This window comes from Salvelinus alpinus, chromosome 13, assembly GCF_045679555.1.
Source record: "Salvelinus alpinus chromosome 13, SLU_Salpinus.1, whole genome shotgun sequence".
Classification (NCBI taxonomy): domain Eukaryota; kingdom Metazoa; phylum Chordata; class Actinopteri; order Salmoniformes; family Salmonidae; genus Salvelinus; species Salvelinus alpinus.
In genome coordinates, this window is record NC_092098.1 from 14,276,637 (window position 1) to 14,294,486 (window position 17,850).

Here is a 17,850-nt window from a genome sequence, read left to right on the forward strand (position 1 = left end):
AAAACAGCAATCACAATACAAAACAGTTCTACGTCATTTATCATCTTGGTCGATATTTCCCCCCATCCTTGTGTTGTGAAAAATAGGAAGAACGTTTCATATAGCTTAGCAAGAGAAGAGAGGAAAACCAATAGTTGTGCGCAATCAAATCCTTTTGTAATCATATATTAGAAGATAGGAAAAGTAAATTCAATATTTCCATACTGTTGCCACTGTCTGATTATTCATGTATTGCCGAGTAATAACAACAACAACGCATAGATTCGTTATATAAACGGTCCACATAAAATCCAACGATGCATAATCCATATTACTGATCAAACCCAGCAATTGTATTTCCACTATACTCTTAGGTAAAGTGATAGTTACGTCGCTGTCCACTAACCAGGTGCTGAAACGTGGAAATGTAGCCAATGAACTTAAAGAAAAATGTGGTAGGCAATGAGGATACAACAGGAAGGAAAATGAAAACACACTCCATGATTGGGAAAGCATCCCTAATTGTATACACACCAACAACGAAATTGAAAGATTATCCCTTGTGAAAAGGCATTAAAAAAGCTAATATTGATGTCGTTAAATAACCCTTCATAATCACGTGGATAAAGAACAAGTTAATTAAGAAAAAGACCACTAACACACTAGGAAAGCAATTCTGATATCATAACATCCGATGCATTCACACACAATGAAAAGGGGTATCTACTCTTAGTTCTGTCTTACCTCAATAGACTCCCCTGCAGTGTTGAGAGTGATGATACTCCCTTCCAATAACTTAGTTGGGCTTCTCTTCAGTGTAAAATCAGCAGGCAGGGTGCTGTCATTGTAAGATCTGGCAAACTTGAAGTCACTGGTGCGTGAGCCCGTTGTCAGGTATGCATCATAATTGTAAGAACTGCGCAGAGTTCCAGCTCCATCCACCTCTGCATAGTTGGGAGGGAAATACGCGCTGGGAATGGCGACTGCTCCATCAAACAACATTCTAGGCTTTCTACTGCGGCAGAACCTCACCGCCAGGATGAGAATAATGAAAGTCAGGAAAAAGGTGGAGACAGAGACCAGTGCGATGATCAAATAGGAAGTTAGTTTGGAACTATCCTCATAAGTCATGTCTTTCAGTTCTGGAACTTCAGCCAAGTTGTCTGATATGAGTAAATATACATCACAGGTTGTAGAGAGAGAGGGCTGTCCGTTATCTTTCACTGATATAACAAGGTTCTGCTTCATACTGTCAGATTCAGAAATGTCCCGCTGTGCCCTGATCTCTCCACTGTGGAGACCAATAGTGAAAAGTCCCGAATCAATCGATTTCACGATGTGATATGAAAGCCACGCGTTTTGTCCAGAGTCAGCATCCACAGCTATCACCTTGGTAAACCAGGGACCCCGCCAGAGCAGCTTTGGGGACCATCTCAGTCATCAAGGAGTTCCCTGCTGGAGCAGGGTATAATATCTGGGGAGAGTTATCATTCTCATCTGTTATGAAGACACTCACAGTCACGTTACTGCTGAGTGGAGGAGAACCATTGTCTCTGGCTACAACGCGGACTTTGAAGCTCCTAAACTGCTCATAATCAAATGCTTTTACAGCATGGATCACCCCCGTGTCTCCGTTAATGGATACAAATGAGGACACCGGGACACCATTGACACCACTAGGCAATAGAGAATAGACCACCGTACCGTTCTGTCTCCAGTCTGGGTCTCTGGCAGTAACAGAACACATAGAGGAGCCAGGTTTGTTATTTTCAGTCACATAGGCGCTGTAGGATTGTTCTTCAAACACAGGTGGGTTGTCATTCACGTCTGATACAGATAAATGAATAGTTTTTGACGATGATAAAGGTGGAGACCCCTCGTCGGTGGCAGTGATAGTTATATTGTAATCTGAAATGATCTCTCGGTCTAATTCACTAGTTGTTATCAGAGAATAATAGTTTTTGATAGACGGGTTTAGTTTGAACGGAACATTTTGTTGAATGAAGCAGCGGACCTGTCTATTTCCCTCTGAATCTTTATCCTGTACATTAATGATCCCCACCTCTCTGCCAGGTAACAAGTTCTCTGGGATGGGATTGGTCAAGGATTTAAGAGATATCACTGGTGCATTGTCATTAACATCTGTAATTTCTATGAATATTTTGGCAAAGGAAGTCAATCCCGAGCCATCTTTGGCTTTGATAGGCAATTCATGAATTGATTCTTCTTCAAAATCCATCTGTCCTGCTATCCTGATGTCTCCCGTTTTAGGGTCAAGAGAAAATAATTTATTTAATTCTTCTGAGATTGGGCCAAATCCGTACGTCACTTCCCCATTTGCCCCCTCGTCTGCATCGATGGCTGTTACGGTAACAACTAATGAACCTATTGGAGCATTTTCTGGTACACTGACCTTATAGACATTTTCGCTAAACACTGGTTTATTATCGTTCGCATCCAACACTGTGACGTGTATGACTACAGTACCAGATCTCTGCGGAGTCCCACCGTCAACCGCAGTAAGTATTAATGTCACCTCCTGTTGTTGTTCTCGATCTAACTCTGTGTCTAACACTAGCTCACCATACTCTTCAGAACCTGGGTTGGTATGAACAGCCAGGCTAAAATGGTCGTTCCTTTGTAGTGTGTAGCTTTGAACAGCGTTCAGTCCTATATCTGCATCATGAGCCGGATTCACCGAAAATCGAGCGCCTTTAACGGCTGACTCTCTGATATCAAACGTAACGCGATCTTCCCCAAATAGTGGGCTATTGTCATTAATATCTTGTACCTGTAAGATTATGTTATGTAATTCTAAAGGGTTTTCCAGAACCATCTCGTATTTTAAGGTGCATGAAATCCTCCTACCACAAAGCTGCTCCCTGTCTATTACTTCAGCGATGACCATATCCCCAGTATTCAGATTGACTTCACAATAGCGCTTGCTGCTACCTTGAACATCTAAACGAGCTTTCCGATACATGAGTCGTTTTGCATCCAGTCCCAGATCCTTGGCTATATTTCCGACAACAGATCCGCGTTTCATCTCCTCCAGAACAGAATAGGTAACGTCTCCATAGCTGGTGTGCAGCAGGAAAAGAAACAAAGCCAGGCCGAGCAATGAGGCAGAGAACGAGAATCTCCTGTATTCCATTTTCAGATAACCCATCTCATTCCAAATAGGCCGATTAGTGTGGTAAAAATCAGTGCTATCCAACCGAAGAAACGTTTACAACCAGCAGATCAAAATGCACCACGTTAAAATGTTAAGCAGGAGACTTTTACACTGCAATAATGATGTCCCCTCCCTCCCTGGACATTTCAAGTATGGGTGGAGAGATTCATTTTAAAGCTACTGCTGGTGAATAGCGACACTCCGTGTAGTTTCATAAAACAGCAGAAAATAGTGTCTCTCGCCAATTGTATGGAGGAGAGTCTGCCGCGCATAGGAAAACATGCCGGGTTTAATTGTTTTTAAAGATACATAATGGGACCCCTCATATCAACAGAGGTAGACTATTTCAAAATGCAGGATTGTAAAAACACGAATCCCCTTTTGTGTTACAGCCCACGTGAGTCAACATCTCAATCGAATGATCAATGGGCAAAGTAGTCTGTCCATGTAGCCTTCAAAAGATCATGCCAATAAAGTAATTCCACATATAATCACTAGAAAAAATCTGGCATTTCTTTCAAACATATTTCACGTCTCTACCCATTACAGTTTTCGAAGGGGAAAAAGGTAATTTAAAAATCCAGCGTTTCTTTCAAACATCATCCACGTCTTTACCTATTGCAGTCTTTTAAGTGGTGCTGAAACGGACCTACGTGTTTTACTAAATCACATTAAAATGGGATGAAGGCGGGAAAAGAAATACATCCTCAGAGATTATCAGAGATCAAAAATGTGACTTAATCAAATGACTGAAAGAGTACAGCAGACAAGACTGTTGTAATAATATTAGCCTAACACACAATACAGTTAGCTACCTATAGTTTCATATGAAGGACTATGCAAAACGGCTAAATAAACAAATAAAGCATTTTCGTTTATCAAAATGTCAAAGCTATGAAATCTCACCTCGCTCTCCCCCAAGGTGTTGAACGTGATTATATTTTCTCCAAAAGGTTCATTTAGGTTCTTCTTCAGTGTCTGGTCAGCAGGCAGCGTGTTGTCATTGTAAGATCTGGCAAACTTGAAGTCACTGGTGCGTGAGCCCGTTGTCAGGTATGCATCATAATTGTAAGAACTACGGAGAGTTCCAGCTCCATCCACCTCTGCATAGTTGGGAGGGAAATACGCGCTGGGAATGGCGACTGCTCCATCAAACAACATTCTAGGCTTTCTACTGCGGCAGAACCTCACGGCCAGGATGAGAATAATGAAAGTCAGGAAAAAGGTGGAGACAGAGACCAGTGCAATGATCAAATAGGAAGTTAGTTTGGAACTATCCTCATAAGTCATGTCTTTCAGTTCTGGAACTTCAGCCAAGTTATCTGATATGAGTAAATATACATCACAGGTTGTAGAGAGAGAGGGCTGTCCGTTATCTTTCACTGATATAACAAGGTTCTGCTTCATACTGTCAGATTCAGAAATGTCCCGCTGTGCGGTGATCTCTCCGCTGTGGAGACCAATAGTGAAAAGTCCCGGATCAGTTGATTTCACAATGTGATATGAAAGCCACGCGTTTTGTCCAGAGTCAGCATCCACAGCTATCACCTTGGAAACCAGGGACCCCGCCAGAGCAGCTTTGGGGACCATCTCAGTCATCAAGGAGTTCCCTGCTGGAGCAGGGTATAATATCTGGGGAGAGTTATCATTCTCATCTGTTATGAAGACACTCACTGTCACGTTACGGCTGAGTGGAGGAGAACCATTGTCTCTGGCTACAACGTGGACTTTGAAGCTCCTAAACTGCTCATAATCAAATGCTCTCACAGCATGGATCACCCCCGTGTCTCCGTTGATGGATAACAATGAGGACACCGGAACACCATTGACACCACTAGGCAATAGAGAATAGACCACAGTACCGTTCTGTCTCCAGTCTGGGTCTCTGGCAGTAACAGAACACATAGAGGAGCCAGGTTTGTTATTTTCAGTCACATAGGTGCTGTAGGATGGTTCGTCAAACACAGGTGGGTTGTCATTCACGTCTGATACAGATAAATTAATGATCTTTGAGGAGGATAAAGGTGGAGACCCCTCGTCGGTGGCAGTGATAGTTATGTTGTAATCTGATATTATCTCACGGTCGAGTTCACTCGTTGTTACCAGAGAATAGTAGTTTTTGATTGAGGGGTTTAGTTTGAAAGGAACATTTTGTTGAATGGAGCAGCGGACCTGTCTATTTCCCTCCGAGTCTTTATCCTGTACATTAATAATCCCCACCTCTGTACCAGGTAACACATTCTCTGGAATTGGATTGGTCAGAGTTTTAATTAATATCACTGGTGCGTTGTCGTTTACGTCAGTAATATCTATCAGTACTTTTGTGTATGACACCAAACCTGCACCATCTTTGGCGAGGACGCGCAGCTCATAAATGGGCTGCTCCTCATAATCAATCGGTCCAGACAGATTTATAACCCCACTTTTACTATCGAGTTGAAACAAATTCTTCAACTCATCAGAAATTCGACCTAGATCATATGTTACCTCGCCATTTGCTCCCTCGTCTACATCAGTTGCGCGGACTGTAGCTACTATGGTGCCCAACGGAGAATTTTCTGGTAGACTGACCGTATACACGTCCTGGCTAAATACTGGAATATTATCGTTAGCATCCAACACAGTAACATGTATAACTACAGTACCAGATCTCTGTGGGGTCCCACCATCAACAGCCGTAAGTAACAACGTCACCTCCTGCTGTTGTTCTCGGTCCAGCTCCTTTTCTAACACTAACTCACCGTATTTACCTCCATCTCGATTAGTATGAACATTCAAGACAAAATGGTCATTCCTTTGCAAAGAGTAGCTTTGAACTGCATTCTGACCTATATCTGCATCGTGGGCCTCATTAATGGGGAAACGTTCACCTTTATCAGCTGATTCCGTTATTTCCAAATTGATAACATCATCTGCAAACTGTGGTGAATTATCGTTCACATCCTGAATCTGAAGAGATATGCGATGCAATTCTAAAGGACTTTCAAGAACCATTTCATACTTTAGCCCACATGAAATCCTCGGACCGCAAAGCTGCTCCCTATCAATTCTTTCAGCGACAACCAGATCTCCCGAATTCAGGTTAATGTCACAGAAGTGTTTAGTTCCGTCCTCTTCTAAACGAGCTTTTCGAGCCGACAGTCTCTTAGCATCCAACCCAAGATCCTTGGCTATATTTCCGACCACAGATCCGCGTTTCATCTCCTCTGGAATGGAATAGGTCATATCGCCATTGCTGATGCGTATTTGGGATAGAACAAAAGCCAGATGGAGGACAAAAGCTGAAACTGTAAATCCAATGTAGCCCATTTTCGATGTACAAACAAAAATATTCCAATTCCAAGGTGAAGGCAAAAAAATAGATGCAATATAGGGCTACCACAAATATTGGCAAAGACAAATTACCCAACTGAAGAACATGAGATCCTATTGTGCCGACTGCTCCTCAGTGATAATGGCGCGATAGGTTGTATCCGCCCTTTGAGTAATCTATTATTGGGTTGAGAAGTGTAGGCTGCCTAACTTTTCTTAGCTGGTGAACAGCGACATCCTGAGTCATTAAAAAAACAGCACACAATGTACATCTAATAGTCTTCTATCTTAGAATTGTATTTTCATACAAAGATGATGTAGCCTATGACTTCAGTTAAATAATAAATAGATATACAGAAATACATTTAAAGTAATGCTTGTATGATGTATGAACTCCTTTTCTTGAATAAGAACAGTCCCATAAGGTAAAAACATTGAGTTAACACTGGTCGCAACCTTCTCCTTTAAGCCAATGCAATGCACGGATTCCACTAGCTATCAATGTGTCCTCACTCAACAAACCAACATGTGGTATTGTTCCCGTCTTCATTTGAGTTTGGCAGGATTTAAACTGATGTTAATTAAAGTGAAGGAAAAAAGTTTAGTCGCTGTCCACATGCCTGGTGCTGAAACGTAGGTGACATCAAGAGTTGCTGAATTATCAATGGGGATGTTTCAGAACGCTAAAACGCAATAGGCTTAAATCTCAATCTACACCAATATATTTATTGTGAAATGAGAAATTAGAAAAATGAATAATAACGTATCTATATGGCCATGTCAAGTTCTTATATTTAAACGGATTCCATTTAAAAATTCAACATTATCCTCGATTCAGTTACTATTAAACAGGGTAAGAGAATTACACTTAGACTACTGCATGTCAGAATTACTTTGGGCGAGTACAACAACCTGACTTCCATAAAGATGAATAACAATTGCAATGCCTGTTAAACATATGAATCAGGATGCCATAGACAAACAATGAGCAAGCTTCTACCTAAATGATACTACTATCGAAAAAAGAAATTCTGAACCTACATGATGATGTAAAAAGACAAATCGATAGATTTTGAGAATTGGTGTAGCTATAACAGCGATACAGCAGCCTACTAAGAACAGCGGGGAAAAAATGAAGCCTACACAGTACTAAATTTAAATAGGAAACCGATGTAGTCTATAGGTTCTTATGTTTGAATGTGTATTTCTAACTGTGAAAAACGAAGTGTAATTTAAATTAAAAAATAACACCCAATTGCTTATCATCCAAAATCAGAACCTTGAGTATTTTTCCGATCACAGATCCGCGTTTCACCTGCTCTGGTATAGAATAGCTCACGTCTCCTTTGCTGATGTGTATGAAGGAAAGGCAAAAAGACAGACGAAAAGCAAATGCAAAAACCGTAATGCCTTTGTAGCCCATCTTCAATGTCTACTAGCAATTATGGCAAATTTTCCACAGTCAATACCCAAACGGCAGAAAGATTACAATGTCTAACCGCTTTTCAGTGAAAAATGGTAATGCGACACGCTGTATGTAGCCTACTCCCCCGTAGTAGGTGGAGGTATATAGTTAACTGTACTTAGCTGGTGGAAAGCGGCATCATGAGTCTATCAGAAAAACAGCATGCTCGTAGGCCTATATTGTTTTCCATGTGTCCTTCTTGGAATATATCATATTCTCCAAACGCAGACGACCGTATTAAAACATTAAATATATAGGCTTCAAATCATTAGTAACCTCGTCGTAACATGATCATGAGAAGACATGGATGAGGTACGCTATTAGGAGAAACGTACACAATATGCCTAAATATTCACACAATAAGCCATTAGTAGACTAGTTGCAACATGTTTTTTTTCCTGGATAATAATATATTTCAACCATCATCGTGAAAACTGTCGATTTCACTATCGATGTTTCGTTAGTCATCAAAATAATGCTAATTCTTTCGCATTCTATCTTTGACTTTTTGACAGCTAGACTTCAGTAAACTAAAACATGTCACCTCGCTGTCCACTGGTCTGGTGCTGAAATGTAGGCGACCTCAATAAAAACAGTAGGCAATGGGGATTTTAAAAACACATCCTAACAATATATAATCAAGTTTCAAAAGGCATTCAAAACTCTTTCCAGGACAATACAATGCATTTATTATAAAATGCCTGATTCCTTTTCAAGGGTAATCTAAACCATGTTTTCCTATCTCCATCAAGCTTTATTGTCAACTCCATCAGAAAATCAGTGAAGAAAACATCACAGGCATACTCAACTAAAAGCAACCGAAACTGCGTTGCTTGTTTTATTTATAGGAAACCACAGCCCAAACAAACAAGGAGCAAACTGCTTCCATCAAATCAAACCCCTAGTGAATTACTCCTCACAGAGAAGAGAAGGAACAGCGAGCACCTTTGAAACTCAACCAATCAAACAAAACAATGAGTGGATAAATTCCACATTTCAGCTTACTAAGATGTTATCATCTAAACCGAGTATAGACCTACTGTTTCTATAGGATGGCATAAGCCATTAAGGCACAGAATGTATTTTCCACATACATAACACATTCTCCCACAACGAAACAACTCACGTACAAAAGGTGGTATCTCAGATGAGTGAAGGCTTACCTCATTCACCTCTCCTGCAGTGTTGAGCGTGATGATACTCCCTTCTAATAATGTATCTGGACATCTTGTTAGTGTCTGATCAGCAGGCAGCGTGCTGTCATTGTAAGATCTCACAAACTTAAAGTCACTGGTGCGTGAGCCCGTTGTCAGGTATGCGTCATAATTGTAAGAACTGCGCAGAGTTCCAGCTCCATCCACCTCTGCATAGTTGGGAGGGAAATACGCGCTGGGAATGGCGACTGCTCCATCAAACAACATGCTAGGCTTTCTACTGCGGCAGAACCTCACGGCCAGGATGAGAATAATGAATGTCAGGAAAAAGGTGGAGACAGAGACCAGACCAATGATCAAATAGGAAGTTAGTTTGGAACTATCCTCATAAGCCATGTCTTTCAGTTCTGGAACTTCAGCCAAGTTATCTGATATGAGTAAATACATATCACAACTTGTAGATAGAGAGGGCTGTCCATTGTCCTTTATTAATATGACAAGGTTCTGCTTCATACTGTCAGATTCAGAAATGTCCCGCTGGGCGGTGATCTCTCCACTGTGGAGACCAACAGTGAAAAGTCCCGGATCAGTCGATTTCACGATGAGATATGAAAGCCACGCGTTTTGTCCAGAGTCAGCATCCACAGCTATCACCTTGGAAACCAGGGACCCCGCCAGAGCAGCTTTGGGGACCATCTCAGTCATCAAGGAGTTCCCTGCTGGAGCAGGGTATAGTATCTGGGGAGAGTTATCATTCTCATCTGTTATGAAGACACTCACAGTCACGTTACTGCTGAGTGGAGGAGAACCATTGTCTCTGGCTACAACGTGGACTTTGAAGCTCCTAAACTGCTCATAATCAAATGCTCTCACAGCGTGGATCACCCCCGTGTCTCCGTTAATTGATAGAAATGAGGACACCGGAACACCGTTGATCTCACTGTGCAATAGAGAATAGACCACTGTGCCGTTCTGTCTCCAGTCTGGGTCTCTGGCAGTAACAGAACACATAGAGGAGCCAGGCTTGTTATTTTCAGTCACATAGGAACTGTAGGATTGTTCTTCAAACACAGGTGGGTTGTCATTCACATCAGAAACAATTAACGTAATCGTTTGAAAAGATGACAGTGGAGGATATCCTTCATCGGTTGCAATAAGAGTGATGTTGTATTCGGACTGTGTCTCACGATCCAATTCCACAGCAGTTATTAGGGAAAGGTGTTTTTTGATTGACGGGGACAATTTGAAGTATGTGTTCTGCTCAATAGAACATCTTACTTTGCTGTTGGACTCAGAATCTCTGTCCTGTACATAAATTAAGGCAACCTCTGTACCGGCTGGTGAGTTTTCTGGCAATGGTGATTTTAATGACTTAATAAGTATGACTGGGGCGTTGTCATTAATATCAGCGACGTCAACAATAACTTTACATGAAGCAGCCTGACCTGCTCCATCTTTAGCTTTAACTCGCAGCTCAAAGGACGATGTATCTTCAAAATCTATCATTGATTTTATTTTAATCTCTCCACTTTTTGGATCAATAGAGAAAGTATTTTTTGTTTTGATAGAAATATGACTGAATTCATATGTAACCTCTCCATTCGCCCCTTCATCTGCATCGCTGGCACTGACAGTGACCACGGCAGTACCCAATGGAGCGTTTTCAGGCACACTCACCTTATAAATAGACTGCGTAAATACAGGGACATTATCATTAGCATCTAGTACCCGGACCTGTATAACTACTGTGCCAGATTTCTGTGGCTTTCCGCCATCATAAGCTGTCAGAATAAGTGATAGTTCGTCCTGTTTTTCGCGGTCTAGTTCATGCTCTAGTACGATCTCTGCATATTTACCCGTATCAGCACTTGTGTGAACAGACAAGGTGAAATGTTCATTTGCCGATAGACTATAACCCTGAACTGAATTGACTCCCGTATCTGTGTCGAGGGCCTCGTCAATGGAAAATCGCTCTCCTTTATTGGCCGATTCTCTGATCTCTAATTTGATTACTTCATTGGGAAATGTTGGGAAGTTGTCGTTAACATCTTGGATGTCAAGTGTGACACGGTGCAACTCTAGAGGGTTTTCCAAAAAGAAGTCAAAATGCAAAGCACACGACGGCCTTTGTCCGCACAGCTCCTCTCTGTCCATCCGCTCGTTCACAATCAAATCTCCAGTCTTCTGGTTAATGTCGCAGTATCGTGCACTACCTTCGAATTCGATCCTTGGTCTTCTGGTCGACAGTGTTTTTACATCGATGCCCAAATCCTGAGAAAATCTCCCAACCACAGAACCTCGTTTAATTTCTTCTGCAATGGAATAGCGAATATCCCCGACACACTGATGGACGGTCAATAATAGGAAGACAAAGGTGGTCCATCGCCCTCGCCTCAACATGGAACCTCTTCTATATTCCATAATAACTTCAGATTAATCAAATGATCCCAAACCTCTTAGTATAGGCTATATATACAAAAACGTCTACAAATATGACATCTACCTTGGTAAGAGTATCCAACGTGAAAGGCTTTAAGCAAGAAAGCAGTCGCCACAAAATATAACGACGGATTGGGGGCAGGAGTGGGTGGGTTTCAATGTGTATTTTTGCTTTTGTAAGCCAACAGCGACCCGCTGTGTTACATATCAACATTGACTAAATAAAGGAACGATTTCATTACCAGAGTAGGACATCGTATGCCAAGCCATGCTGTAGGCTAATGTGTAATATGCATAATCAAATTAACAATATGTGAAGCTGAATTGATCTAATAATCATACTCTTAAGCCTATAAGAAGTCCCATGGTGATGTCATGATTTATACAGACATGCTGCAAACAGAAAACAACAGGGATACAAAGTCATAATGGGGGAAATAGGCCTACAATTATGAAGAATTTCAAACGAAATGCTGAAATTGTACGCTATAGACCGAGGGTATTGCAAGGCTGTTCAGAGTAAAAAAGTTCGATCAACAGTTTGCACAATTAAAAACAATGAACGCAAGATATGTAAGTAACATTTATAGGAAAGCAATCATGCTTTTGGGCTCAGATTAAATGACAACATACAGTACTAGCACAAATATTTACAATCCTACCTCGTTCAAGTCCTTGGTGTCCACTAACGAATCTTGATCTTTGATTTCTTTCCTCAGCGTCTGGTCAGCAGGCAGCGTGTTGTCATTGTAAGATCTGACAAACTTGAAGTCACTGGTGCGTGAGCCCGTTGTCAGGTATGCGTCATAATTGTAAGAACTACGCAGAGTTCCAGCTCCATCCACCTCTGCATAGTTGGGAGGGAAATACGCGCTCGGAATGGCGACTGCTCCATCAAACAACATTCTAGGCTTTCTACTGCGGCAGAACCTCACGGCCAGGATGAGAATAATGAAAGTCAGGAAAAAGGTGGAGACAGAGACCAGACCAATGATCAAATAGGAAGTTAGTTTGGAACTATCATCATAAGCCATGTCTTTCAGTTCTGGAACTTCAGCCAAGTTGTCTGATATGAGTAAATAAACATCACAGGTTGTAGAGAGAGAGGACTGTCCGTTATCTTTCACTGATATAACAAGGTTCTGCTTCATACTGTCAGATTCAGAAATGTCGCGCTGTGCCCTGATCTCTCCGCTGTGGAGACCAATAGTGAAAAGTCCCGGATCAATCGATTTCACGATCTGATATGAAAGCCACGCGTTCTGTCCAGAATCAGCATCCACAGCTATCACCTTGGAAACCAGTGACCCCGCCAGAGCAGCTTTGGGGACCATCTCGGTCATCAAGGAGTTCCCTGCTGGAGCAGGGTATAATATCTGGGGAGAGTTATCATTCTCATCTGTTATGAAGACACTCACTGTCACGTTACTGCTGAGTGGAGGAGAACCATTGTCTCTGGCTACAACGTGGACTTTGAAGCTCCTAAACTGCTCATAATCAAATGCTCTCACAGCATGGATCACCCCCGTGTCTCCGTTAATGGATAAAAATGAGGACACCGGAACACCGTTGACCTCACTGGACAATAGAGAATAGACCACCGTGCCGTTCTGTCTCCAGTCTGGGTCTATGGCAGTAACAGAACACATAGAGGAGCCCGGCTTGTTATTTTCAGTAACATAGGCGCTGTAGGATTGTTCTTCAAACACAGGTGGGTTGTCATTTATATCAGAAATGTGGAAACTCAAAATAACACTCGAAGACAATGACGGCGTTCCTCCATCGGTTGCTATTATGGTGACATCATATTCAGAGATTTGCTCTCGATCCAGAGGGGCGCTGCTTATTAAGGTAAAGTAGTTTTTAATTGAGGATTGGAGTTTAAAAGGTAGGTTTTCCGCAATGTTGCACTTCACTCTGCTGTTCTCTCCATGGTCCTGATCCTTTACATTAATAACAGCTATTTCAATGCCCGCTGGGATGTTCTCTGGAATCGGATTGGTGACTGATTTCACAGTTATTGTGGGTGCATTGTCATTTATGTCAGATACTTCAACGAGGACTTTGCAGTGTCCGGCCTGCCCCCCGCCATCCTCTGCCTGTATCTCCACTTCATAAGAAGAGGCCTTTTCGTGGTCAAGCTCGCCAATTGCAGTAATCTCCCCACTGTTTTGGTCAATATTGAATAAACGCTTTGTGTTTTCGGACACATGATTAATGTAATATGTAATGTGACCATTAGCACCTTCATCTTTATCAGTTGCGCTTACCTTGAGCAGGGAGGTACCTTGTGGTGAATTTTCAAAAACGGTTACCGTATACACAGCTTGCGAAAATATTGGACCGTTATCATTTACATCAATTACGAGAATATTTATTGTAACACTACCAGACCGAAGTGGATTCCCCCCGTCAATTGCCGTTAGCATTAGAGAATGTTCACCGTCCTTCTCTCGGTCGAGACTATTTTGCAATACAATTTCAACATACCTTTCTTTGCTGATTTTTGCATCTAAAACAAAATAACCATTTTGACCAAGCACATAGCTTTGAACGGAGTTAATGCCTACATCTAAATCTCGAGCAGAAGCTATTTTATATCTACTGCCTGTTGTTGCAGATTCGCTTATTTCCAGTTTGATTAAATCCTTGGGGAAAAGAGGTGGGTTGTCATTTATGTCCTGTATTTCCAGCCCAATATTGTGCAGCTCCAAAGGATTTTCCAGGATGAACTCAAAATGCAAGATACAGGGTGAGGTAGTTTCACAAAGCGTCTCCCTGTCGATTCTCTCGAGAACAATGAGATCTCCGGAGTCCAAGTCTACTCCACAGTACCGTTTCTCTCCCTGGTAATCAACTCGGGCCTTCCGAACCCTCAGTCGCTTAACATCCAAACGAAGGTCACTACTTAAGCTCCCGATTACATGTTTTGTCTTTGTCTCCTCTGGAACAGAATATCGAATGTCCGCAAAAGAGGCCCGCACGATAGCAAGCAAAAGCATAGCACATTGCAAACGCCATTTAGATCCGCATGATGTAGTAGATACCGACATCTTCACTTACGGCAATCGCATAAACATGAACAAGTATGTAAATAAGCACAGTATCTACACAAAACCCCAAAGGCCAATGGTCTATCTTACAGTACTCCGTGTTATGCTCCGCAATGAAATGGCTGTGTGGATAAATCCTGCTCATATAGCTCAAAACGAAATGGGAGTGTTCCAAAAACCCACAGCTTAGAGTTGGCGAGGAGCGACGCCATGAGGCTACAGGAAAAAACGCAAGAGCGATTAGTGTACAGTCTCTGACTACATGGCCAATACAACTGAATCTAGACGCCGTGCAGCATTTAAATGTGAAATAATACGTTAGAAAGGCCTACTCCATTATGTTTGAGTGCATTTTACAATCTGAAGTTTTAATAGAAGACACCGGACCACTAATTCGTAGATTACTTAGATTAGTTTGCCCTAGCCGTAGCTTCTAACAGCAAACAGCCCGTCAGATAAGACTCCGCTCACAGTGCAGCAGAGGGAGAACCATTTCAGCACCATGGACAGCAGCAGCAGAGCAAACGCCTGATAAAGGGAAAGGAAGGTTTGACCAATAAACACAGTGGGCAGTGACATTTTCAACAACAACAGAACCACATAGAAAAGATTTACATCAACCACAACAGCATCAGCACAACATGAAAGCATGGTTTCTTAAATCAACACAATTCCTTACTGCTGCATGTGTTCTAATCCCCAGCTCTATGTTCAGATCTAATTTGGTCAAGATATGCAGGTTGTACAATCCATCTCATAAAGAAGTTAGCCAGAAGCTATCTGCAGTCGCATCACTGCAACATACAGGTAACTTCCCAAATAAAGGAAACCCCAACATAAAGTGTCTTAATAAGGCGTTGGACCACCAGGAGCCAGAACAGCTTCAATTCACCTTGGAACAGATTATACAAGTGTCTGGAACTCTATTGAAGTGATGCGACATCATTCTTCCACAATAAAATACATATTTAGTTTTTTTGTTGATGGTGGTGGAAAAAACTGTCTCAGGCACTGCTCCAGAATCTCCCATAAGTGTTCAATTGGGTTGAGATCTGGTGACTGACACACACACACACACACACACACACACACACACACACACACACACACACACACACACACACACACACACACACACACACACACACACACACACACACACACACACACACACACACACACACACACACACACACACACACACACACGTATTCAGATGTTTTTCATTTGAAAATAAGTAGCTTAAATGTTTATATTTGAATACACTGACTCATATACACTCCCATGCATTTAACCCAGGTATTTGAAAATAGTATTTGAAATAAGTATTCGAAAATACTCTCAAATACAATTGGGTAGACGTTTTATTTTTTACAAATAACCATTCAAATACTACAATAAAAGTACTTGTTTTGGCCTCAAATACACAGAAAAAAGTATTTTAAACACCAGATACTCAAATACACATGCATTTGAACCCAGATCTGAAAGACAAACACACGGAATCATCAGCACTGACAGTTAACACTCCCAATTGCATGATACATGAGGTTGCATGTCATCTCATTTCAGCTTGTTAGTGAGCACAGACACTCTCTGCCACATTTCCTCTGTATTACAGCAGCTAATTGACTGCAAATCCGACAGTGATGATGGAGTGTTTCAAAAAACTCCCCTGACACCTTACTAGTCACTGACTTCAGTGCTGATGTCTTTGATGAGCATCATTCCATTCCATTGAGGGCTCCTCTCCTGTCCTCTCTCTCCCCCATATGGACAGACCGATTGACAGATAAAAGGCTAATGCAGCTAATTTGACTGAATGTCACCCAGAACTCCATCCTCCTCATCTGCCTTGGCATACCAGCAGGAGGCACTGGATGCTTTAACTTCTCCATCAGTCATATACTTCCAGATACCTGAATTGGTCTGTTTTAAAGGAGACTCTCTTCCCTTAAAACAGGCCACTTTAGGTATCTTGTGTGTGTGTGTTCAAGGACAAACAGCTGGCATGTGTGGTGGTGCGTTAGAAATGGCCTTACGGTGACACTGGCCTCTTGGATCTGATGAATTTGCCCTTGGAATTGAGTCAGCGGGGTTGTGAGAGGTCAATATCAGTCTCCGTCCTGCGTCTCCAATTACCACACAGCCTGGCTCAACCAGAGTAACATGAATGTTTATACGCATGATAATACAATGTTCCAGGGATACATTATACTAATTATCGTAGAACAAAGAAGCAGACACACACACAAACACACATTCACACAGTTGAAAAAAATCATTGTTATCAAGTCTGTCAGTTTTATTTTTATATCATTTGAAATCTAAATTTCTGAGTGTAGCGATGTCTGCTCAAAACACTAACAGTCATGGTATGGCTAAATCCCAAAACACTAACAGTAATGGTATGGCTAAATCCCAAAACACTAACAGTAATGGTATGGCTAAATCCCAAAACACTAACAGTAATGGTATGGCTAAATCCCAAAACACTAACAGTAATGGTATGGCTAAATCCCAAAACACTAACCGTAATGGTATGGCTAAATCCCAAAACACTAACAGTAATGGTATGGCTAAATCCCAAAACACTAACAGTAATGGTATGGCTAAATCCCAAAACACTAACAGTAATGGCATGGCTAAACCCCAAAACACTAACCGTAATGGTATGGCTAAACCCCAAAAGACTAACAGTAATGGTATGGCTAAATCCCAAAACACTAACAGTAATGGTATGGCTAAATCCCAAAACACTAACAGTAATGGCATGGCTAAATCCCAAAACACTAACAGTAATGGCATGGCTAAATCCCAAAACACTGCACAACAACATATTGATGTTGTAGACTGTATATGTATTTTTTGCAATTCCCCACTGTGGGACACATGCTTGGTGCTGTCCCTTGTGAGTGATTTCCCCAGTTTTATCTCTGTGAGGGAAGCAGCCTGTATGAGTGAAGCAGCCTGTGAATGATTTTACTCCCAGACAGCATGGCAGGGTATTCATCCAGGCAACCCCAGGGGGAAAAGGCAGAAATAGCGGCACTGCTTCAGCTCATTCAGGCCCTGGTAAACACTTTACCCCGGCCAACAGTCAGACTGTCTCCTTCAATCCAGACCCTTTATATGACCCCTATAATGAAATGTCCTCTTCTTACCTTTCTGACCTTATGTTGTCACAGTCTATTCTCCTCTTCTTCTTGACTAAGTAAGTGTTTTTATTGACTAGGTTGCCATTGTGATGAAAATGGTATCATATCTTTGAAC

The 17,850-nt window shown here is 41.7% G+C and overlaps 2 protein-coding genes and 1 pseudogene across 5 annotated transcripts in view; all 3 read right to left on the reverse strand.

Annotated features, from left to right (window-relative positions):
• The window catches only part of LOC139537164 (protocadherin gamma-C5-like), a 136,770-nt gene extending 122,068 nt beyond the window's left edge, over nucleotides 1-14,702 (reverse strand). For 2 of the 4 annotated variants that reach the window (XM_071338174.1, XM_071338155.1), the window contains exon 1: nucleotides 12,187-14,702. In XM_071338174.1, the coding sequence (XP_071194275.1) occupies nucleotides 12,187-14,577 (2,391 nt within the window). In that variant the 5' untranslated portion in view covers nucleotides 14,578-14,702. Of the gene's footprint in view, nucleotides 1-9,094; nucleotides 11,660-12,186 lie in introns of those variants that run through there. The other 2 variants (XM_071338141.1, XM_071338163.1) reach the window with 2 other exon arrangements.
• Nucleotides 709-3,532, reverse strand: LOC139536757 (protocadherin gamma-A11-like; annotated as a pseudogene).
• On the reverse strand, nucleotides 3,892-6,507 carry LOC139537989 (protocadherin beta-16-like). Its single transcript, XM_071339920.1, has 2 exons — nucleotides 4,061-6,507; nucleotides 3,892-3,903 (listed from the first exon to the last, which is right to left on the reverse strand). The coding sequence occupies exons 1-2, from the start codon at nucleotides 6,461-6,463 to the stop codon at nucleotides 3,892-3,894; spliced, it is 2,415 nt and encodes an 804-aa protein (XP_071196021.1). The 5' UTR covers nucleotides 6,464-6,507.
• Nucleotides 14,703-17,850: the final 3,148 nt, after the last annotated feature.